Raw genomic sequence first — 25,620 nt, 5'->3', positions numbered from 1 at the left:
TAAATAAAGAGCAAAGAAAGGAAAGGAAAGGAAAAGAAAAGCTTAAGGAAATGAAAGGAAAGGAACAGGCAAAGGAAAGTGAAAAGGAACAGCTAAGAAAAGAAAAGTAACATTAAAAAAAGAAGAAAAGGACAGGCAAAGGAAAGGAAATTAAGAGGATAGGAGAAAGAAAAGTAAGAACAAAAGAGAAAAGAAAGCAAAATGCAATTATCCATTTGTTTCACACAGCCAGTATTTTTTAGTGTATAATATATCTCTCCAGAGTTGATATAAACATGGCATGTTTTTTTTAATAGCCAAGCCTCATCTAGAAAACCCCAAGGGTAAAAACACGGGGAAAAATACAGTCCATTCCTCTCGTTATCTGTTATCTCACGACAGCTTGCAGATAGGCTCTTTAATAGGATTCGACAGAAGGTTGTAGCCTGCTTTCAGGAAATCCTCCCCCTGCTTATACCTTAGCGTGCCTTCGCTTTATGTGTCAGAGGGACTGACTGTACAATCCATGCAACAATAACAGGCGCCTTCTACACGATCATATATGATCATACTGGGGATCAATTTGATCAAATGCTATGAAAAAGGCATGATTAAAGAACAAGATTCAACTTTATCTAATTGTACAGTTTCTATTTTAATCATGCTGTAAGCACTGTACTTTGTTTCTACTTGTCAAGAGCACGTAGTTTAGACATAAGTAGGATATTTTAAAAAGGTTCTCCCAATTAGAGAAAAGCATGAATCTTTATCATGCATTTATAAAATTAGGATTGCTCCATGACAAGAATAATATTCTGAGGAAAAAAATAAATAAACCATAATCTTTTCCATGTCTCTGATGCACTATGGGGCGTCATTAATGAACTTGTGATCAGATGCGATTTGATTGGACTAAGTCGGTTGGTTGCTCAGTTGGTGTTGCACTTTTCTGTATCAATTAACATCCAAGTTGACAAAAAAACAGATCAGATAATGCTACACTTGGGGTCTGGTCTTCATCATGCATATTTACCAATATGGCAATGCGTGTGTTAGTGGAGTCAATGAATGAAAGAAATTTTCAATAAAAATTTTCAATTGAAAGAAATTAATACTTCTATTCAGCAAGGACAGATTAAATTAATCAAAAGTGACAATAAAGAATTTATAATGTTTTAAAAAAAGAGTATTACTTCAAATAAATGCGTTTGACTATCAACAAGCAGTCAGACGAAATTTGACCAGTTAGTTTTGACCAGTTCGTTTTTACATTTCTCTGTCAATGAAAACAGTAAACAGAAAACAGACTAAAAGCTAAAATGTTTCACTTTTTTCAGAAAAATCCAACTGTTTTCAACACTGATAAGAAATGTTTATTGAGCACCAAATCAACACATAGCATTATTTCTGAAGGATCATGTGACACTGAAGAGTGGAGTAATTCAGCTTTGCCATCACAGGAATAAATTACATTTTAAAATATATAACAATTGAAAACTTTATATTTTACAATATAACTGTTCGTATGCCTTGGTTGGCATAAGAAACTTCTTTTAAAAACATTTAAAATTATTACGGACCCCAAATTTTTGAACAGTAGTGTATATTCACCGATTTCTACAGCTAGATGGATGCTAGGAAGCTTTGGGTGGTTGTTAAAGGGTTGCTGAGTGTTGCTTATTTCCTCTTACTTCCTAATCTGTACAGGTTTTTCATTTTAGACCGTATTAGGTTACAACTTGAGTTCCTGAAAAAAGTTGAGAAGCAGCGTCACAGAGGATTTTATCTGAAATGATGACAAAATGCAAAAATGTTTCTTTCTTTGTCATGTACGAGGAGAAGCGTGAAAACAAAAAAAGACATGATGTTCCAGTGTTCTCATTGTGCTTGAGGGTGTCCTCCCTGATCCTTACAGATACCTTGTTCACGTGGGACAGTGATATCTCAGGAGTTATGGCTATTAATATACTATTAGGGACTAGCAGGGCCGTCGCTAGAGGGGAGAACGGTGGTGACGATTCTCGGGGCGATTTCAACCGAGGAGAGAACATAGCAGCAACTGTGGGCCCTCCTGGCCACTAGCACTCTTGAAGAGGCCCTCCCATCATAAGAAGTCATCAAACTGATTTGGAAATCAAATCTATCAGCACAGAATTGAGTCTTCACAAACAAATCAAAATCTAGGGAATATTCCAGGGCTTTCTGTCCAAATAAAGCCAGGCTTTCAAGAGTCTAGTGGACAGCAAGGAGATTTTATGCAAGTTAATTTTGTGTCTTGTCCACTAATCCTTTAAAAGCTCATCCAACAGGGACAAACCAAAAGAAGAACCCCCCCCCCCCCCCCCCCCAAAAAAAATCCAGTTCTGTTATGTAATTCAACGAATATCTGGTGAACAGCTCTTTCAGATCGCTTTCATTCTGATTGACCAAAGCCTAGAAAACAAAGAACCTTTAGTGCAACTTCCCAGTAATGGCTTGTCTTAATTGCAGGGATAATATGTCATGACTCAACCAGGTATTTTAATGGTGCTTAAACCACTAATCCTCCTGAACAAAAATATGCGGTTGCATGTGACATTCCGGACTGAAACATAATCGCTTATGTAACTGTAAGACAGTTGTTTTTTTGACAAACAAACAGTCGCTCTATAATCTTTCTGTGCATCTCAAACGATCTCGGTTTCAGATTCAAATAGAGTATTACAGTAGGGTTATGCATGAATGAGAAGTTCACTTAAAAATAAAAAAATACTATCATAATTTACTTACCCTCAAGTGGCTCCAAACCCATATAACTTTCGTTCATCCTCAAAACACAAATGAAGATTTTTTTTATGAAACCTGAGAGATGAGCACATCAAATTTGGTATACAGAAGCTCAATTCTATTTGTTTGAGACGCAAAGTTAAACCTCATTCGTTCTTGCAGAAACTCTTGCGTAACATGCAAGAACAAAACTCATTGGTTCTCACAGATCAAGCAAGCACGGTTAGCTACAAGTTAACCATAAATGATGTGCTCTATGTATGTTGATCACTGTTTATTAGAGTCTTAAATCTGCTCATCACATTAAGTGATTGTGTGTCTCAGAAGACTTACATTAAACCGCTTGATTATTGGAAAAACAGTAGGCGAAAAGTAGAAAATCTTCCGCTGAGATTCTGAGGTGTGCATTCGATGGATACTTTACTATCCCATGAGGCCACGGGATTTAGGAATGGCGGGGAAGCGGCATTGAAGCGACCAACTGATGCTGGTTGGTCATGTGACAATAACATTTAATTCATACTATCCATATTCATACTATATATATAAAACGTACTTTGCTAAGTGAGTGGTACCTACTCAGACAGTATGCGATTTCAGATGCACTGTTTGTTTGTGGGCTTTTTCTCTGAAAAGGAGGGACAGAAATCTCTCAGGTTTCATTAAATACGTATATCTTCATTTGTGTTTTAAAGATTAATGGAAGTCTTATGAGTTTGGAACTATATGAGGGTGAGTAATTGATGACAGAAGTTTGTTTGAGCAACCTAACATGGCTCAACCAATTTTGGACTATCTGTTTGTCCACCAATTCTTATTAAAGCAACACCAAGTGACTTTTCCTCTGCGGTCGCCCTACAGGTTGGAAGCGGAATTGTCCATTACCGCTGTCGTAAATAATTTAGCCTACCGCAGCCTACTGTCGCACGCACATGCTCTCTTGTTTATCCAGCACCGGCTTTGGAATCATCAATGGCCACAGACAAGGCAGAGTATGATGCATGATTTTATGAAAGTATGATGTATTGCGACATCACAAACGAGCACTTGTAGCAATTGTAACGCTTGCCGTAAAGCAAGTCAAATTAGTAGTTTTCTTATGTCTCATTAGAACAACAGAAACACGACCCGATCTGGCAATCTTACATAGCGTGGATATATCAGATAAAGGACCGCAAAGCTGTGGCATAAGTGCATTTCACCATGTCACGACTTGATGAACCACTGAAACGATTTTGGAAACATTATTTTAAGGTTAAACATTTCTTACTTAGTGTTGCTTTAAAAACAAATGACTCCTGGTCACTTCGAAAGGCTGTCAATGTGAACACCCTATTAGACTGAAGATTATTCTTGTAGTACACCGTCAGGAATGTGTCAAGCAGCAGTGCACAAAAACCACCAGAGGTACATAACCCAAAGGATCTGCTTCTCTGGTACAGGGCAAACAGGTACTCATGGGTAAAATGAGGATTGCATCAGTCAAAGTGGCTTGTTTTCCCCAAAGCATCAGTGTTTAGTTAATTCAAGTCAACAGGTCAGCGAGGCTTTCAGCACGGGTAACAAACAGGTGGTATTTCGTTTAGTGCTTTGAAGCCTACTGGGAATTCATCATTTTATTTTTATTTCTATCTAGCTTAGATACTATTTACTGATGAAGCAACCGGTTGCAACTGAAAAAAGTGCTCAGCTAAAATTCAAGTCCAATTTTGTGTGGATCCAGCTCTTAATTAAGCTCCAAAACAGAAGACTGCTCCGTTTGCAATCTGTCCTGTAGTACTCAACTCGGTTTGTCGGCAGAGCTGAAGAGACGCCATGGCCAAATGTTTGTGGAAGTTCCTTGTAATCCATCTGTTGCATTAGCAATGCCTAAATTTTGATCCCTCAGAGATAATTTCTTCCTCTAAGTTACTCTGCTAAAATCCCAGTGAAACATTCGAACCATTAAATGCTCTGGCAAATTAGTGTAATTGGCTTATTTGTATTTCATGAGTCACATAACAAACATGTCAGGTAAGGATTTAATTTGTCTCTCTGTTGTGCAACTAATATGTGCATTGTGATTCAGACAACAGACGAGAATGAGAGAACAGGAAGAGGGTTATGATTTAGTGAGGCACACTGATGAATCACAGCAGAATAGCTCAGTGCTAATCTATCATCATAAAACACGGGCGCATCAGACCGCGAACCCCTGCTTTAACGGTCACACCCGCAGACACAGCATCTACAAGCATTACATTCCTCATGAAAGGTGAAGGACTGTTTTTTATCGGCCGGTACATTTCATCAACCTGTGACAGATTGTTGCATATGAGCGACTGATATTGATTACTGTGGTCGACAGCAAAACATGCAATTTTACTACGACAGAGATGCACTTCAGATCATCTTTGGACGGTTAACATTCTACAGATTGCTCCCTATTACACATTAATCTGCTTTTTGATGTACTAATTTGTCTTGTTTAAAGGCATAACTCAGCCAAAAAAATGAAAATTCTGCCATCATCTACTCACCCTCATGTTGTTTCCAACCTGTATACATTTATTTATCTGTGGAACACAAAAGAATATTTTTTGAAAACTGTCTCAATGTTTTTTTGTTTTTGCCATACAGAAAATCAATGGGAACCAATGTTGTTTTGGACCCCATTGACTTTCAATTTAAAATATCTTCTTTTGTGTTCCACGTAAGAAAGAAAGTCATACAGTTTGTAATGACACGTGTTTGTATTTTAATTTTGGGGAAATCTATTATTTTAAGACTTGAATATATCTCTGTTCAAAAACCTAGTGAGCTCCCTATATAGGGTGCATAAGAACTGAAATGACTGGATTTGCTTCTCAACAAATTTAATTCTGTTTTAAGGATATTGTTTTCCTGAACAAAATACTGATTTAGGAAATGATTTTCAGTGCGCAGCTCACTCATGGTCTTGCATGCAGGTCAAAGGTTAACATCTGTCAGCAACAGAGCAGAGCATGCTATGCCAGAGTCATTCAGGATTAGATCCAGACCCCATCGTTGCAGCTATAAAGTGTTTCCATCAGCACACATGCTCGGGCGCACACGTTAAGCTCAACACTGTATGGATTAACCCCATCTAAGACAGAGCATGATAATGATAAAATGACCACATGAGACCACAGGGCTCTATCTAATCTAGTCTACAGGCTGCCATGATTGAAAACCAGACAGCAAACGGAGAGGCAGGCAGAGGTCCATAATAGGATTTACATCTGGGACAGGCAAGAGCTCTACAGATATAGATATACAAAAGGAACTGATGACTCGCACCTGATGCCCACAATAATCGCTTTAAAGATGTGTCGGTCTAAGGAACGAACACAAAAATCAGACGGCATAGTGTGCGGATCACAAAGAGGCTCGATGTAACACATATTCACCTTCTAAACATTGTCAGTCTGAACTTAAAGAATCACAAGTGCTAAATGAACCCTTGCCATTTCCCAGCATTCAATCAGAGCTGCCAAAGTGAAGCTCCATTCATCCGGGTGGACGAAAACAAACAGACAGAGGAATCTGAGGCAACAGTTGTCATTCTAGAGTGGCACAAAGATTAGGAGTAAGAAACATCTACTCACTGGAGTCGTCTGAATCGTAGCCTTCCACGTCGGGCTCTTCCTCCTTTTTGCTGGCCACGAGTGCGGTGGCGCCGAAGGCTTGGTCCAGGTCTTCTTCATCCCTGTTGGGGTCAGGGGCCGAGCCCTCGGTCTTCTGGCTGGTGGAGCTGCTACGCAGGGAGCCGGCGCGGCTGAGGGCCGGAGGAGCTGTGGGGGGGAGACCCCGTGGGTAACGGGGGAAATAGTCAGATATCTGCTTGATGGGCTGAATGGGACCTGGACATACATCAATGGCCATGTGCTCCTGGATGCTGATGGTCGTCTTCTCGCCTTTGCGTTGTGTCATTCATGCAGCCCTTTTGAGGATGTGCCACCACCCCTGAACCCGGCTAAGGGGTGGCGGGTGGTAGCGGTAAAAGAAATAAAGAAAAAAGAAATAAAGAAAATGAAAAAAAATAATAAAAAAACAACCTTCAAAAGTAGAATCTTCTTTTCTCTGGTAATCTGTTAGTGTCCCTGAAGCGTGACTTGTTGCGTGTCTTGGTGTGTAAGTGCATGTGTGTGAGTTTGCGATGGCAGCGGTGGGCTACATGAGAGGCTCCAGCACACTGTGGTCATGCCGTCTGCCTGTGAGCTGCGCTCAGACCACTACAGCACGCTAAGACTGTTACCGGGATGAATGCATGTGGGAGAGAGAGAGAGAGAGAGAGAGAGAGAGAGAGAGAGAGAGAGAGAGAGAGAGAGAGGGAGGAGGGGGCAGGATTATACAGAGGGATGGAGGGATTGGCTGATGTCATTGCTAAGCAACATGACGGTAAACAGGAACCAGGCGCACGGCTACTTAATTATGCTATTAGTCCATCTGTTAGAGAGAGAGAGAGAGAGAGAGAGAGAGAGAGAGAGAGAGAGAGAGAGAGAGAGAGAGAGGGGCTGGCTTATCTCTCTCTTCCTCATCTCCCTTCAGTCTAGCATCTGACTGAACTGCCAACGCATGTGTTGAACTCCAGCACAATTACCAGCAACAGGTGCTAAATGCCAAAAGTCAGACGTGCCAGGCTATACATCAGTCAAGCTATTCAAATAATACAATGGGGTAAAAGAAAAAGGTAGATAAGAAGAAATGCAATATTTAAAATGCATTATGATCCAATTTTCATAATGTGCAGACAGTGTAATGCATGTATGCATGGAATAGCTGAATGAAAAATACCCAAAATGAAAATTGTCTTCATTTACTCTCCCTCATGTCATGACTTCTGCAGAACATAAAAGATATTTTGAAGAAAATGTCTAATGAAGAAAACTAATAAGTCTTTGGCAAGTAGCTGAAATAAAATAACTTTTTTAATATTTTATTTCATCTAACATTTATTAAACATTTTTTTTTCAGTTTATAATAACATTCTGAAAAGTATCATCAGAATGATGATACTTTTCCATGCATAATTTGCTGAGAACCTAACATTGAGCATCATGTTGCTAACTGGCTTGAATCTTGTTATCTAATACAATGGCTCTCAGGCATTTTTAAGAGTGGCTTGAGTGTCTTTGGGGTCACTGTATTCATAACGCTTATCTACATGAACTTCTCTTAAACTGATTTCTGTGTCATGACAAATAACGATGGTAGAGACATTTACTGGGAAAATTGCATCAGCGCTCTGTTGCTTTATGAAAACTAGCAGGGGGCTATTCAACCTGTCCCCCGCTTTACAGCTCTGATAAATTACAGGCAAAAGCCATTCTCGCATTTTACAATAGCAAAGATTTATAGCAAAAACAGTGAGTAATCTTGATGTACTCCCTTAAAGGACCCAGACAAGATGACAATGCGGCGATCTCAACTGATGGTGTCGCTTTTAACAAGGGAAGAGGAATGAAGAAATTAATGAATGATGGCGAGAGATATACGTAGGGTATAGTATGATGTTATTCAATCGTGATTTTAAATGGTTGTACAAAATTTTGATTCAAATGTTTGCCATTTCCCTCATGGTATCATTAGGAGACAAAACCTGGCAATTCATTTACTCTTGTAATTAAGGAGTCGCCCCCATGCTCAGTGTAAATCTTCAGCGGGAAACACTTAGAGAGAGTGAAGCTCATTATTTTCTGTCTATTTCCGTAATTCCTTCAGGAGATCCTTTCTTTTGTGCTTCCGGAAGAGTCATAGTTAAAAAAAGAAAGAAGAAAAAGGCAGAAAAAAAGTTTGATTACCTCCAAAGAGTGCTTCACAAGAAAAGTAGCACAGCTGCTACCGTTTGTCATGCTGATAATGTGCAGGTTATTAATTTATTGATTCTAATGTCTGGCACAGAAATGTACCCGTGAACCTAGTGAAGGCTAGAAAAATAGTACACACTAAATGTAGGCAAGGAGCCAAGGCTTCTGTAATCCTAGTTATTTTCCTGTGGAACAATGTACCCAAATGGAGTGCTATTGAACAAGGATTTTATTATGTAAATGTGCTGATATAAAGTCAGCCAGTAAATTGCTTTTAAATTATTTTAATGATGTAAAATGTGATTTGTTTCCATGGTCATATATTAAAAATCTCATTCGTGCTGACAGAATCCTCTGCTACTGCTGAAATTTATTTTGCACTTTCCAGAAAATATAATTCAAACACAGGAGAGACACAGCATAAAGTGTCGCAATTATGCTTTTCGGATATTACCTTTCATGTGGTGTTTAATATAGCTGTTTGTAGATGTGAAAGTATGCAACGTTTCTTTGCATACTTTGTTTATTGTTATTGTCTCCCAAAAAAAGAACTGATTCTAAACTGCCTGAGACGAGTCAACAGTAAGTCTTGCTTCCTGCATCAACCTAAGTAGGTTTGTGACAAATCTGCATAAATGTGAGAACCTATGGTCTTCATTGGCTGCCTGCAAACAATGTCTACTTTGACCCAGAAAGGCTGTAATTGTAGCTGAGGCCAAGAAAAGGTTTATGTTGGTTTGGTTTGGTTTATGTTGTCAACATGTCAAGATGATGTTGTTTCCTACACTGTGAAAGCAAATCCAAATTATTAGCCTAAGATATAATAATCAACACTCAAACATTTAGACTGCACATAAAGCAGTTTTTGCATTAACTTCTAAATCTAAATATATGTTTTTACTCCAATTTGTTGTTAAAATATAATAATTTACACAGTGTCTGTTATTTTCATGATATAATATAATGAATATATAGGCTAATATAGTGCATGTGAATAGCGAACTAACATGATGTGGCCACTGATTGAGTGATTACACGAGATAATACGTTTCAGTAAGTTGTAGTGTATCTTTCAACATACCTTCAGATGTTCATTCATGTTTATTAGGAAGAGATGATCGCGTTCACTTGCGCTGCTGCTTAAACTATAACTAAACTAGTGCCTATACAGTGATATGTCACACAACATTAAAGAGCATCAAAACGGCATTTATTGTTTGTCATTTCTTAAATTTTGTCAATTTTATCACGAAATTCACATTGTTCTTATCGAAAGTAACAAAACACAGAGCTTATTGCGATTATTGGTGATTAAGCTACAACGCTGTATTCGTCTTGTACACATAAGACACATGAAAATTTGCGGGACGAATACATGTATCGTTATTTCCCAAATAACTATTTAATCAATTGTTAAGGAAGAAAAATGAGTTTTGTGACATAAGGTAAAGTGAGGTCAACCTCAACAATGGGCAATGGCTGAACGGGGCAGCAGGGGGCGGGGCTACATACCGTAGGTGGTGTATCGATGATTTCCATTTTGGTTTGAATATCGTGGCACCCCTAATGAGGTCTCAAGCTCGAATTGATATAGTAAATTCGCCGCCATCATTACTGTTTGTATTACTGTCTACAAGTGCTGAGGAAGCCTCCGGAACTGAAATTCAGATATGGTAATAGCGTTTTGTTTCCGACACGTGCTGTAAGCATTAAACCAATCACAACAGACAGGGCCTGAGTAGGTTCTCAGAAAGGAGGGGTTTAGAAAGAGTGGATCCTTGAGAAAACCGTTTCAGACACTATGAGAAAAAAAGTGATGCTGAAATGTATATTATGAGACAAATAAGTTTTTTGTTGTTGTTTTTTTTTTACCTTGGATGCATGTAAACCCTATTGCAGGAGACATCCAAAACCAAAATAAGAACCTTTTAAAATAGCATAATTGGGGAATTTTAAATATTCCATATATACGGAATTCCAAATTTGAAATATTCTAAACCACCCAGATTAACTGACAAGTGCCTAAACCCTCTTTAAAACCATCAAACAGACTGGACTGTCTTTACGCAGTTTTTATTTCGGCAAGTAATGCTGCACACTTCAAATTTTTAAAAATGCGATATGACGCGGGTCGCCGTTATGTAAAATCTGGTATAAATAGCAGTGCATTTTACATTCTCTTTCTCACTCTCCAAGTGCAATTCATTACTTGGCCTGTCCATAATGGATCTTTAAGGGCATGGTTCTTAATCCAATTTTGCATCTGTAATCAGAGGAGAAAGTGGGTTAGTGTATATTGACTGCTCCGGCCCTTGACCGAGATTAAATGTCATTCCTATGAGGCTCCAGTGCGCTTAGGGAACCTTTGGAGATAGCTACAGACCAAATATGAATAAGAAGGCCATTCAAGGCAAAGTTCATGGGTAGTGACATTTCTATAAGAAACTAAAAGCCACTTTTGTTCTGAATTTGTTTCTCAAACAATCATAATAGGCTGATGAAACTAAAATGTATACACCTTTTAATATTATTAATCTTCCAATCCCTGGCAGCTCATAGTGGTGGTGAGATATTTTATTTATTTAGTGGATGCTAAACCTTTGACATTCACTCCCTATAGTTTCTTTAAATTATTAAGGGAACAGCTCAGCAATGATGCCGTCATTTAAACTTGTATCTGAGCATTCAGATACATATTCATAGAGGGCAGAAATATGCCATATAATATGAGGCTGTGCTGCTCACAGAGGAGCTCTTGGATTCGCTCTCAACTCTATCATCTATCTGTCTGTCTGCCTAATCTTATCAAAATCACAAACTCACTAAGTAACATTTGCAAAGGACAAAATACAGTTTTAAACCAAGATGAATTGTGATATATATACAAAATATATACAAAAAATGCATCTATAGTAATATTAATAAATATCATTGTTCTCTAATTTAAGGTGCATTCAAGAAATTAGTAATGGTCCCTACCATGCTGTGAATCTGAAATATATTCATAAATAAGCTGTTAATGAATGAACCAGCCAACAGGGGCTTGTTTAGGAGATGCCCTTTAAAGGAGCGGTTAATGGGAAAAACATCATCTTTTGAATAGTCCTTGCCTGCTGAGAGGATAAATTACACTTGTACTACAATCTTCAGTGGAGCAACCAATTTAACCCAGTAGCACAAGATAAAATGAAACTTGTCATGGTAAAAGACTAGCGTTTAACCTGACCCTTAAAAATTATGTTTGCTGGTGCAACTTATCTAATTTAGGTTATGTAACATTAAATATTACTAGTTAATTTTAATGTTCCAACAGGAAGAAAATTTGCATGTTGCCTGACCAAAACAAACTAATACAAATATCAGCATTGTATCAGTTCTCTTTTGTTACACTGAAGTCAGTTCACAATTGGAATTAGAATAATATATGCAAAACAATGCACCTATATGAACCATTATTTCATATTCTTCAACTCTCACTGGCAAAGAGCTCTCTTCTGTGCACACGAGAATGCAACAGGCTCCATATCTGTGAATAGATATTTATGACTGTAGCATGTGGCACATTAGGGTTTTACACTGTAATAGCCTGAAGCGCTGGATGCAGGGAGGAGAACAGATGTCAAATGGAGCTTGATGGATGAATGCAGATCCTACGAGACACGCAATGATCCCAAACAAGACTCAGTAGAACAAAGGATGAGAGATATTCGCATTATAATCTTTACTGTGGTTTAGAAGTGCTTAGAAAAGCTCACATTAGCTGGGTTATCTCGGACTCCCCAGACACACATGCATAAACAGGTGCATAAGTGGTGGTGGCTGTTTATTTAGGATGCTCACACACACAGTTAGTCAGGAATTACTGATGAGGGCTTCACTTCCAAATGAATTGTTCCCCCTAATGGGCACTGCCTGCAATTGGTTCCTTGAATTCCTAACCATTACGTGACAAGTGATCCAAACGGGTAATACAACCTGCTCTAAGTGGACTTTTAACACTGGTGCTCTTAAGGGCTTCTGCTCTTGACTGCAGTTACTTAACCTAAACCGTTCAGCAACACATACCAAACTGACTGATGGAAGCACAGTAATTTGGCTGATAAGCAGTGATGAAATGGCGCACGGAGAGGAAGTGGCCAACCTCGCTTAGAGGTTCTGCATTAAGACCAAATCCCAGAATATCAACAACACAACAGCTCCACACAGGCACCGGACATGTACCCACCACGGCTGGGCAAAGCTCGGGATGTAAAGGCATAGTTCTTCCAAAATGAGAATTTTTTCACCCTCATGTCGTTCCTGCATGGCTTTTTGTTAACACTTTACTTATAGCCTTTATATACAATGCAATATAAAAGTATTTGAATGCATTAATTCTGCCTTGTAATGCTTTGTATGATCTCATGATTAATTATAACCACAGTTATAATACATTATAAAACTTTAAAAGCATATAATCATTAAACATGTCTTTAGAAAGTATAATGCATTAAAACATGACAAACAACCAATTTCATATATAACAAGGAATCTGTAAATTTTATAATACATTTTATCTTTGGTAACATCATGACCTATATTATGAATTCCTTGATAATGCATTATAAATAAAGGCTTTATGTAAAGTGTTACTGACTTTTTCTTCAGCGGAAAACAAAAGAAGATGTTTTGAAGAATGGTGGTAGCAAAACAGTTTTGGTTACCTTTGGCTTCCACTACATGGAGAACAAAAAAATCTGGAACTACATGAAGGTAAATGAGTAAATGATGACAGAAATGTCATTTTTGGGGGAACTTTTCCTTGAAGAATAGGGTCTCTTTATGTTTTGTTCATGGGATGTTGAATTTACTAAATTGAAATTCAAGAGTCGTTTATCTAAAATCTTTAATACCGTCACAGTCATCAAAAGAGTTTAATTTAGCCGTACAGCCTCCCTATATATTAATGATATAGTTCACACTAAAAATGAATTCTGTCATCATTTACTCAACCTCAAGTTGTTCCAAACCTGCGTGACATTCTTTTTTCTGTCGAACATAAAAGTAGATATTTTTAGAAATGTCTTATCTATATATAAAAAAAAAAAAAATGGAATTCAGTAGTTCTCTAACTAGCTATCACTGTGTATGTGTGTGTGTGTGTGTGTGTGTGTGTGTGTGTGTGTGTGTGTGTTTTGGCCGTACAAACAAAGTCAGTGTTCACCAAAACTGCTGGGTTACCAACATTCTTCAAATTATCTTCACTGAGTTCATCAGAAGAACGTAGGTTTCATGCAGATTTTTTAAAAAGTGAGACCATTGTATCTTAACTTAATAAGATTTTAAAGAAATAAGATACAGCTGGATAAGCAGTTTCTATTACAGTCCTGTAATTTTTTTGTTCAGAATTTTGTCACCAGGAACCTGCACAAAATGTAAATAAGGGGATTACAGGAACTGAGGACAATCCAATGACCAGATGTTAACGGGTCACTTTTCGAGTCCACCTAAGCTACAACGCCTTAAGATGCATTTATTACAAGCAATCATAATGCAGACAACCTCAATCCCCATAAGGCCTGTGTTATGTGGAGCTTACTGTCACTGACATTATCACTGATTTTAGTTGAATACATTGCTTATTGCTTTTTGATTGCTTTATTTTAGTCTTGTCATTCCATGAGAGAGGCTTTTTGAATGAGCATTAAAAATCGTGTATAAAATAAACGAATCTTAGATTTTAAATGCCATGTCTGTAAGATATCTAATCTCTATTTACATTATGTAGAATGAACTGGAAAAAAGGTTCAATAACTGTGAATGATTATGTGAAATATGTAAGATTGAAAAGGGAGCTTATGATAAAGCAATTTATTATATGTTAACTGAAACTTTCTGTTCATTATGCATTACAATCCAGTGTTTCTAAAGCCTGTAGATGTGTAGCTGATCAAGTCAATTACACCTGTGGCGCCTGGAGGCGATGTATTGACAGAGCCTGGGAATGTCTATAGAGCTCTGGGTGTGAATCAGCATGTCTTCAGTGCAATAACAGCAAATCCAAGCAAAGAAAAAAAAAATCTGCTGTAAATGTGAGTGGTGCTTCCCTGTGTAAACCTCAGAGTAGCAATGCTATTGTGATATGGGTGGTTTCAGGTGTGTTGCTGGTGTTCTGCGTGTTTGCTTACTGATTCAAGTCAAACAATCCCAACCCAAAGTCACTGGTATTCTAGACTCGAACTATGTCTCGGGTCTCTTCTTGAATGCAAATGTATGGAACTTGGAATCATCGGTTTTATTGTCTGTAAATTTGATCACTTATAGAAGTAATAACACAACTCTCCAATTTAAGCGATCAATCATGTTGCTGACCAACATGAGTTACATGGCCTAAGTTTCATCCGAATGAGCAATAGTACACCAGTACACACTCCCAGTACAGCAGTACACAGTTCCCTTTCAAGAACGTTCACTTTGTATTGTGTAGCTATATGCAGTAGGAAAACGCCTTTTCTCGAGAATATTGAAGCCTTTATTTTAAAACGCAGTGCAGCTGCAAAGCATAGAGCTGTCTAAATCGCTGATTGGCTGGGGCTGCTGGAACTGCACAAACCTATGGCGAAGCAGCGAGGACACCCGAACCTATCAGGGCGTTTCCCGCCTCGTGCGCCAGAATGGGCGCCCAGCCCAAGGAGATTGCTGTCAATTGCTGTCCACGCCCATATTGCTGACAATATAAACAGCCCATTTTGCCATAGGAATCAGATTTAATCTCCTTCAGCCCTCTGCATGCCTCAGACATACACATTCAGTGAGTGTGCTTTATGCCTGGGAGCCAGACACGCTGAAGCTGCACTCACACAAGCCAGCTGCTCTCACTATGAGAGTATGCAGCTTTCTTCTCTGCGCTCGCAGCTACCTCTCTTTACGTCAGAGAGCGACACCGCCCCTCGCGCCCTCCCGTTTCCTGCCCTCTTTGAACTGCGGAGGAAGAAACGGCGGACCAGTGCCCCTCCCTCGAAGCGGCTGGCCTTGTCTCATTCGGTCGAATGGAAGAGGAGCATGATGACAGCCTGTCTTTGGCTGCATCAGAGAGCGAGGAATGACCGGGCTCTGTCACAGACCCCGCCCACCCTCTCAGTCAAGCGGCAGCGGTGCCAAGGCTTGTTTGGACGTCAAACTCCTCAGCGTCCTCACCAAAGCCATCACGGACCTCGGCCTTGAGTGGTCTTCCCCTGAGGAGTCCACCAGAAGCAGCCTTGATGAATGGTTTCTGCCGGGGCTCCAGCAGGCCCCTCGACAGCATCCAGCCCCGTTCTTCCCAGACGTGCACGACGAGCTACCAAACTATAAGGGTCCCCATTACATGGTTGCCCGTCCCCAAATGCCATGCAGCCCCTAGCCACTCGGGCAAAGGCCTGGGAAGCCATCCCCGATGTGTCAAAATGGGTATTAAACATAATAAAACGAGGTTACTGACTGCACGGGTTGTCCCCGTCTCCCCGCAGTTCACAAAGTGCATAGACGCAGCTCTTTCCCACCTGAAACAGTGGGGAATGTGCATCTTGAATTACCTTGACGATTGGCTCATTCTGGCTCAGTCGGAGGCCCAACTTATAACCTACAAATCCTGGGTCCTTGGCCATCTAGAATGCCTCGGGCTCAAGATAAATGTTTCCAAGAGCATGCTGCTCCCCAGCCAGCATGTAACCTTCCTGGGGACAGTAATCGACTAATTGTCCAAATGAGAGCTTGGCTCATGCCAGACCGCGCTCTCTATTCAGCAGCTAGCGGCTTCATTCAAAGTGGGCTCTTTCAGACCCCTCGGAACGTTTCATAGGGCACTGGGCCTTATGGCCTCAGCATTGTCAGTACTCCAAATGGACCTGCTGCATATGCATCCCCTTCAGCACTGGCTAAAACCCCGAGTCCTGGCTCGTGCGTGGCGACACGGCCACTTCACATCATGGTGTGCCACGGCTGTATCAGAGCCCTTGCCCCTTGGAAAGTCACCGGCTGGTACCAGTGTGGTGTGAGCATGGGTGTGGTTTCAACAGACGCCATCAACCTAGGTTGGCTCAGGTCGAGCTCGGAGAAGCGCCTTCACATCAACTGCCTCGAAATGAGAGCGACCTTTCTAGCCCTGAAAACCTTCCTACCAGACCTGGCTGGTCACCACGTCTTGGTTCGGACAGACAGCATGTCAGTGGTGTCCTATATAAATCGTCAGGGTGGTACCAGGTCCTACAACCTGTACACCATGGCCAAACACCTGCTTTTATGGACTCACGCCAACCTGCGCTCGCTGAGAGCAGCGCATGTGCCAGGCATACTGAACCAGGGAGCAGATATGCTATCAGTAGACAATGTTCCCCCAGTGGAATGGTCTCTCCAACCCTCAGACGGTTCAACTGATCTGGAGTGTCTTCGTCAGGGCACAGGTAGACCTCTTCGCCTCAAAAGACAACTCTCACTGCCAAAAATTCTCGAAGAACAAGGATGCGCTGGTCCACGAATGCCCCAGTCTCCCTCCTTTACGCATTCCCTCCGGTCTCGATGCTCCCTTCAGGTCATCGAACGGATCAGGGAACACAAGTGTGCGGTCCTACTGATAGCCCCCTCTCTAGAAGACCCAGATATACTGACGTCACAAACTACCTTGTAACCAATCACGTCAACCTATGCTCGTCAATGAGTGGATCTCCGAGCTGCTGTGAGTGGAGGTGGGGCTAATTTGCATATTTGTAGAACCGAGTATACTAAATGGGTGCAGAGTTACATTCAAGCTATTTTAAGGCATGACATTAAGGCATGATTTTTCAAGGAAAAAACATTTAAATATGTCATTTTGGTGATCAAAGGTGAGTTTAAAGGGATAAAATTGACTACATCTATATGCATATATATTCACTATTCATAATGACCAGTCACGTGACTGGCATCGAGACCTGGCAGGAAAGATATCTATAGATTTGCATTACAGGCCTGTTAATTCTCCACCTCAAAATATGAACAATGAACAATATGAAGAATATTGCGTTTTCTTTCAGATTTTCTATGTTTCTATGGAAAAATGCTTAACAATAAACTTTGCTTTATAATGATTTATTTTAGCAGATGGTTCATCTGCTTGTTTGTACAAAGTGTGTAACAAATGGACGTGATCAAAATGCTCTAGGCATCATAAAAACCTTCCCCCTTTCTCTTTGTTCAAACGGCCAAAATAGTCGCGAAAAAACTTCTTTTCAAAGACCGTTATCACTTCGGCTCTCCTGAATGACCTTAGCAGAGATTGTGTCTGGAACCCTCCTCAAGCTTCAAAGACCGCACAGGAGACCAGACTGCACAGGCCATTTGGCTAGAGACTAGAGACAAACTTTCAATACACACAGTAAAAAGGACATTGGGACAAATGGACTGACTCCATTTTATGCCGCTCACAAATCAAGTCACTTAAACGTTTACTTTTTTTTTTACATGCTATTATCCTGGTAGAACTGTATACAAAAGGAAAAAAGTGATTATTTCTTGGTCAGGCAGATAATTTGTTACCTAGATTTGATAACTTTTATGCTGTCTGTTCGGTGGATGAACTGATTAAATGTTTGCAATATTAATTCTGCTACAGTCAAATCTAAAAGTAATCCAAATATTTATTTATAGTTAACTATAATTTGTTAAAATGAATTATACATATATTCCTTTTGATCTAATTTGCTACATCATCAATAAGGCATATACAGAATTTAGTCTTTTAATATCACTGTCTTTTTCCCTTTTTTTTACTACATTAGTACTTTGCAGTACAAATCTGATAAAAATGTTTAGCGGGCAATGGAGGAAAGCACAGTTTTGCCCTCCAGGTGGGCATTCCAATAAGGGTGTGATGCCATGTGAAAACTGAATATCTACAAATGCACTGCATTTTTACTACTGCAAGTCTAATTATTTGAATATCACAGTAATACTTGATTCTCTTATCAGTATTCAGTTTAATTGCCCACAGGTTCAACAGAAATCAATTGGACCATGACAACTATACCACTGGATTCAAAGCTGACTCCAAAACAGAAGAAAATGTGTTATTTGACAGATTTGACAGTTATTTTGTCTGACCCACAGTGCTTCACTGTTCTTGCTTCACATGCTTCAAGTGTTTGAGACTAATTCTCTTCAGAAATTAAGGCTGGGAGTCACACTCATGTCAGGACAGAAGAAAAGAAAATGTGTCATGATGTCTTCCAATGTACTGTTATCTTCCGAATGCCACAGCAGCATGCTGAAACTTTCGATACATTATATGCAACATATTTGTGCAATCATAGAAAATGGCCAATGATTACTTTCCCCTTTACATCTAAACCAATATAAATTAAATCTGTTTTCGAAGCATTTCACTGTTTTAAAGCATTGCTTTCAAATGATATTAAATGTTTAAATAAGAGCTACTGGTCCTGAGGTTTTCTAAAGGCAAAAAAAAACTGATTATATAAACATTCAGTATAGCTTATAAAAGAGAAACTGTTTTCTGTTGTATTTTTGAAGGTGTTTGTTATATGACTTCTCAGTCTGTTATAAATGTCAGAAAATGAAAAATTGAACCTCACATATCTAAAATACAACCACATAATAGTGGCACTCTGTCATTTTGATATACTTCAAAACTCTCATCTAGAAACCCCATACTTTCTTAAAATGCACTGAAAGTTCTGGAGAAACAATCTTACAATCAATAGTAATAGTAGCAGCAACATCTAGTAGCTTTTTAATGCCATGTCAGCATATGAGGTTATTTTCATGGCAAAAACTGAGTTAAAAAAATATATAAATACAATAAAAATAAAAACCAAATAAAAGAAAAAACAAAACAGCAGGAAATATTATACAAGATGTTTTACATTAATATATGATAAAATTCTAAAATCTTTTCCGGTAAAGTTTCACTAAATTAGTCCTTAAAGGTACAATATGTAGGATTTTTGCAGTAAAATATCCAAAAACCACTAGGCCAATGTTATATATTTTGTTTAGCTGATTACTTACAATATCCCAAATGTTTCAAACAATTTGTAAATCGTGAGAAAATTGCGATTTTAACCAAGGAAACAGGGCGTGTGAGCAGGGGTGAGGAGTCGCCAGTCAATGACGTCATATCCGCGTTACCCTCGGTTTCCGCCAGGTTTGACCTCGTACTGCCATAGTAACCATGGCGACAGACGTTGACAACTGGCCCGTTATGCCTAGCAGGGCGCTCATCCTGTTGTTGTTGTGTTCAAACATTTTGGATCATGGCAAGCAGACTCTGAGACAAAAAGAGGACTAAAACGAACATCTTTCGAGATGCCGAGATGACGACCAGATCCATAATTCAGCTTAATGTGGAATATACGTCATCAGTATACGCCTTTCTTATTGTAAGAGGTTAGCGACCCCTGGTGGCAAAAAATCCTTGCATATTGTACCTTTAAGTAAGCTTTCTACATTACAATCAATAGTACCTAAACAGGTAGGAAGGAGTCATTCAAAGGTAGTTTGTGTCACTCTGGGAGTCGCCCTTAACTTCATTAAATTAATATTATTTTTAAAATTTTTACAAATATTCTTTCCCATCATTGCAGACCTGACTGCTGTGGGAAGTTAAAACTTCTATTCCTTGCACATTGGAAACCAGACTGCTCCAAAACTGTTAAATTAAGGTATTAAAGGGCACCTATTATGCAAAATTCACTACATGGTGTTTGAACATAAACACCATGTGTGTAGGCAGTGTGTACACAACCACCCTATAATCCACCCAGTGCTTTTTTTAAAATTCCTGTTATGTTTCATATGTGTTTGTGTATTGTGCTCTTTTTCTTTTGTGCTTTTGTTTCTATTCCTTATTCCAAGGTTGTGATCATTGGCTGCCCATCAGATATGTGACGTCATGACGTTACATATTAGAACTGAGGTTCCACAAATCCACTGATGTTGCGCCGGTTTAAAAGGCCCATTGACAAGGTGTGAGGAAGATCAGCGCCAGATCTCAGCCAACACCCATGCCTTGAGCGGTCTATCGAAAACAGGATCACGTTAATGTTAATGTTTATACTAATGCGATGGTTCGGAGATTAACACTCCTTTCAGGTTGTGTTATTATTGCTGCTGATGGAATGCACTGTTTCAGAGCTAGATCACTACAAACTCGTATTAAACGCATTGTGTGCGTGTGACAGATGACTGTATTAAACGCAGTAAATCTAATTCGAACGCGGTGTGTTGTAGCCTATGCAGTAGCCCAACCATAGAGCAGTTAGGTTTATTTTCGTTTGTGTTTCCTGAGTTTGTCTTCTACTGATTGTTGGCCTCTATAAATAGGATTCCACCTTTAAAGACCACGGTAGATATTTAGTCAGTGTAGTTTATTTAAGGCGGCGTATTCGCTGAAGATTTCGGGTTTGTTTCTGCATTTTTCTTTTGGTAGGTAGTTTTAGAGGTTTGGGTTAAATGGTTATGGGAGTTATGTTTTGATTATTTCATTGAGTTGGCGACACTCTTGTTTTTCTGATTATTCATTTTTTTCTTTTACATTTATAATGTGTTTTTGTAATGTCTGTACCTCTTCAATTAAAACGTCAATTAAATTCTGCTCTTCCTGGTTGTTTCTGCTACTCTCACACATGGCAACAGTATCTCTCGTAAATGTTGCGTAATCATCCCGTTTACATCTTTAAAGGGGTGGTAAAACACAATTTCACTTTTCTAACTTTAGCTAGTGTGTAATGTTGCTGTTTGAGCATAAACAACATTTGCAAAGTTGCAATGCTCAAAGTTAAAAGCAAAGGGAGATATTTGCTTTTAAAGAAAAGGACTACAACAAACGGCTGGTCGGGACTACACAACATTCCTCCAGGGTTAGTGACATCACCAACCCAAAAATGTACATAAATCCCGGCCCCGGGACACACAGACCATGTTGAGAAGAGGAAAAGTTGTTGTATAAGAGTACATTTGTGAGTCAGCTCAAACTTTAGCATCTTTCTTTTCACATGCAATAAAAAGTCACTCTGTGTGCATCTCACAACAGTTCCTATACGAGCAATTTATAGATTATCATGAGAGAATATGCTAATTGAAGAGAGTTAACTCCCCATCAGCAACATAAATTCATCAACTAACCATTCAGAGACGTCCTGTTGCATTCTACATGTTGTACTTTCTTCTTGAGTCTCTCCATCTTTGTCTGACTCTGTTTTAACATTAAAGGCAGACCAGTTTCTGTCATTTTACTGTGTCTGCGTGAGGTAATCGCAGCTGCTAACAAAAGAGCTCTTGAAACCCCGCCCTCTGAGGCAGCTCATTTGCATTTAAAGGGCCATGCACAAAACGGTGCGTTTTTGCTAACCCTCAAAAAGTGACAACTTTAACATGCTACATAAAAATATCTGTGGGGTATTTTGTGCTAAAACTTCACACACACACTCTGGGGACATAAGAGATTTATTTTACATCATGTGAAAAGGGCATTTTACCACCCCTTTAAGCACGAAACAATCACCATAAATCATAAGCGCTGTCTCAGAACAAGCCAATCTCAGACTCGGGGCAATGTGACTTTTTTTTGCACAAGCCACGCCGACGACTGCTGACGGACACTGTAGCCCCGCCCTGAGTGAGCTGTACACAGTCCGCCATTGTTTCGACACTGGGGCAGCTGTAGACAAGTAATTGAGCTTTCTTCATTAACTCTCGTTCTTACTCGAGGATGGATCTGTACCAACTGTATATGGATCATACAGTCTCCGGAGCGATAGGCCTAACGTTACTGATCACGGCAGAAATGAAAGTGAGCGCGCACTTTATTACAGTTCATTATGGTTTGAGTTTATTAAGCACCCCCTGAAAAGGTGTGTATATATTTGTTTAATGTTAGTTGTAACAAGTGTTTTGTGTAATTCGCAGTGTATGTTGATGATAATGAAAGGGAGAGAGAGAGTTTATGGATAAGACTTTAATGCGCAGTTCTTATACTGTTTATTCACCTCTTACGGTGATTTTCTGAAGTAAAACTGATGCTTCATCTTTTGTGTGATGTACAATAAACTTAAACTGCAGTCCGTAGTTATTCCTCTTTGTCGCCAAAGACGACAAAGACGATTCTGTTCGAAATCTTCAATTGCAGTTATTTGCGGAATTATTAACTTTACGTGGGTTGTGCCTCGGCACGGCACTGCCCGGATGAATTCAATTTTTTGAGGAGACGGTGCGGCTTTCAGTCACCACGCCGGTGTGGATTCTGTCATTCAGAATCACAGATTCTACTTCTTGGAAGTATGACCAACATAACAATTTTCACCGGAAAAATGTCATCTGAACAAGCAAGTAACATCCACTTGTGTTCTCACCAACTAAGGGAAAAAAAGCACTGCAGTAAATCACACTGATTAAATCTAACGATCACTTATCATATCATGTCAAACTGTGCAAATTATACTTTGTTCTCAAATTGTTAATGTTAACAAAATCAACATTCTGTAACTACTTTTAATGCCCTTCAGATATTTATCCTTGTTTTCGCATGGGCCCGGTTGCAGTCTCTTTTTTTCAGTAGCATTTCCAAAGTCCAAAGTCTTTTGCATTTTACAACGGCTGAATATCCAGTTGTCACTGGTGATTGTCGTTTGAACCTTTCTGGATCCGCCATCAAATTAATAAATTTAATTATATCAAGTGCTGTGAGAAAAGGCTATAAATCTCCAACTCCAAAATACTAACACGCAAAATAGCCTACTAGCCGAGACACCTTCTTTATGTGTACAGATGTGACGTAATGACGCAAAGACATGCTCGAATTTCACACCGAAATCCACCAGTACCACTGGAATTAAAAACATGATTACAAGCTTACCGTTTTGAATCGAGCCAAGACAAGTAGATAGTTTTGAACACGCTGGTTATGTACTTGCTCATTTTTATTTTGGATAATTTTTAACCCCAAAAAGTTACGGACTGCAGCTTTAAACTCATCAGTATATTTTTGTCCATCATTCAGATGGGGTCCGCTTAATGGTGGATAAAAGCAGATGACAAATAAGTTATAACCTTAATTAAACTAAACTATACCTGTTCTATTTCCATACAACATACACTCACCTAAAGGATTATTAGGAACACCATACTAATACTGTGTTTGAACCCCTTTCGCCTTCAGAACTGCCTTAATTCTACGTGGCATTGATTCAACAAGGTGCTGAAAGCATTCTTTAGAAATCTTGGCCCATATTGATAGGATAGCATCTTGCAGTTGATGGAGATTTGTGGGATACACATCCAGGGCACGAAGCTCCCGTTCCACCACATCCCGAAGATGCTCTATTGGGTTGAGATTTGGTGACTGTGAGGGGCCATTTTAGTACAGTGAACTCATTGTTATGTTCAAGAAACCAATTTGAAATGATTCGAGCTTTGTGACATGGTGCATTATCCTGCTGCAAGTAGCCATCAGAGGATGGGTACATGCCGGCCATAAAGGGATGCACATGGTCAGAAACAATGCTCAGGTAGGCCGTGGCATTTAAACGATGCCCAATTGGCACTAAGGGGCCTAAAGTGTGCCAAGAAAACATCCCCCACACCATTACACCACCACCACCAGCCTGCAGAGTGGTAACAAGGCATGATGGATCCATGTTCTCATTCTGTTTACGCCAAATTCTGACTCTACCATCTGAATGTCTCAACAGAAATCGAGACTAATCAGACCAGGCAACATTTTTCCAGTCTTCAACTGTCCAATTTTGGTGAGCTCTTGCAAATTGTAGCCTCTTTTTCCTATTTGTAGTGGAGATGAGTGGTACCCGGTGGGGTCTTCTGCTGTTGTAGCCCATCTGCCTCAAGGTTCTGCGTGTTGTGGCTTCACAAATGCTTTGCTGCATACCTCGGTTGTAACGAGTGGTTATTTCAGTCAAGTTGCTCTTCTATCAGCTTGAATCAGTCGGCCCATTCTCCTCTGAGCTCTAGCATCAACAAGGCATTTTCGCCCACAGGACTGCCGCATACTGGATGTTTTTCCCTTTTCACACCATTCTTTGTAAACCCTAGAAATGGTTGTGAAACTACACAGAAACTATAACCTACTATTGAAAAGTTTGGGGTCAGTAAGATTTTATTTTAAAGAAATTAATAGTTTTATTCACCAAGAATGCATTAAATTGATTCAAAGCAACTGTAAAGACATTTATAATGTTATGTTTTTTGTGTTCAAATTTGCAATCAGCAAGAAAATGCCGAGGGATTGGAAACTAGTTGATACATTATGCAGGGAAATATTTCTGCATCAGTTTAGCTTTAGTCTTCCGCTGGAGCCTGCAAGATTGGGTGAAGACTGTGAGTCTGCCTTTACAGGAAGAATGATTTCACAGTCACAAATCATTGCACAACTCAGTGATGTTCGGTAAGTCGGTCTTAACTAACAACTCTGAGGAGAGTTTAGAAACATTCAGCAAAATTATTTTCATTGCTCTCTTCTCCCCATTCACTGTTTACTTTGTACTGCACTTCAGAGCTAAAACAAAGGAACAAAAAAACTACAAGATCAAAGATTTTGCAGAACCCAGCTGAAAGATTATTGATATTGATCAAGGCTTTAGATTTTGGGGATGATATAGAATAATACTAAAAAAGGACCTTATTGCACGTCTGGAAACTTCAATACCATAAATGGAATGTGTGTCAAGTCAGAGTTTCTTTGGTGGGATATTTCTGATGTGAGTCTAAAAAGTCAATAATGACTCATAAGACTGCTGCATATCTGACAGGCGTTGATGAGGATGATATGATTTTTATGAGTTGTCAAAAAGCTTTTTGCTGATGAATTAGAGTTGTTTTGTTTTATTCATTTATCTATTTTAAAAATCTTTAAGAATGAAGTGAGGATTGACTGATTATCAAGATAACCAGCAGTGCAGTCTGGGAAACAGTCAGATCATGGGCAGCCCGCAGATGTCACACTGGAAGGGAATTACAAAGTCAATGTTATTTCACACCGTTGAATCAGACTAAACTAAGTCAAGGATTGTATGATGTTAGTGAACCAGAAGATGATTCC

General features: G+C 39.3%; 2 protein-coding genes across 3 annotated transcripts in view; both read right to left on the bottom strand.

The window, feature by feature from the left end:
* LOC143715001 (double C2-like domain-containing protein beta) overlaps positions 1-6,678 on the bottom strand; it is a 92,984-nt gene extending 86,306 nt beyond the window's left edge. For both annotated transcript variants that reach the window (XM_077206570.1, XM_077206572.1), the window contains exon 1: positions 6,354-6,678. In XM_077206570.1, coding sequence (XP_077062685.1) covers positions 6,354-6,678 — 325 coding nt within the window. The remainder of the gene's footprint in view (positions 1-6,353) is intronic.
* Positions 6,603-25,620, bottom strand: part of LOC143715006 (rab effector Noc2-like) — a 175,061-nt gene continuing 156,043 nt past the window's right edge. The window contains exon 9 of the mRNA XM_077206578.1: positions 6,603-6,721. Coding sequence (XP_077062693.1) covers positions 6,675-6,721 — 47 coding nt within the window. The 3' untranslated portion in view covers positions 6,603-6,674. The remainder of the gene's footprint in view (positions 6,722-25,620) is intronic.

This window comes from Siphateles boraxobius, unplaced genomic scaffold (genome assembly GCF_051911475.1).
Source record: "Siphateles boraxobius isolate OS27281-9 unplaced genomic scaffold, OSU_SipBor_1 56, whole genome shotgun sequence".
Taxonomy (NCBI): domain Eukaryota; kingdom Metazoa; phylum Chordata; class Actinopteri; order Cypriniformes; family Leuciscidae; genus Siphateles; species Siphateles boraxobius.
The sequence above is the reverse complement of the archived record's forward strand: the minus strand, read 5'-3'. Positions and strand labels throughout refer to the sequence as shown.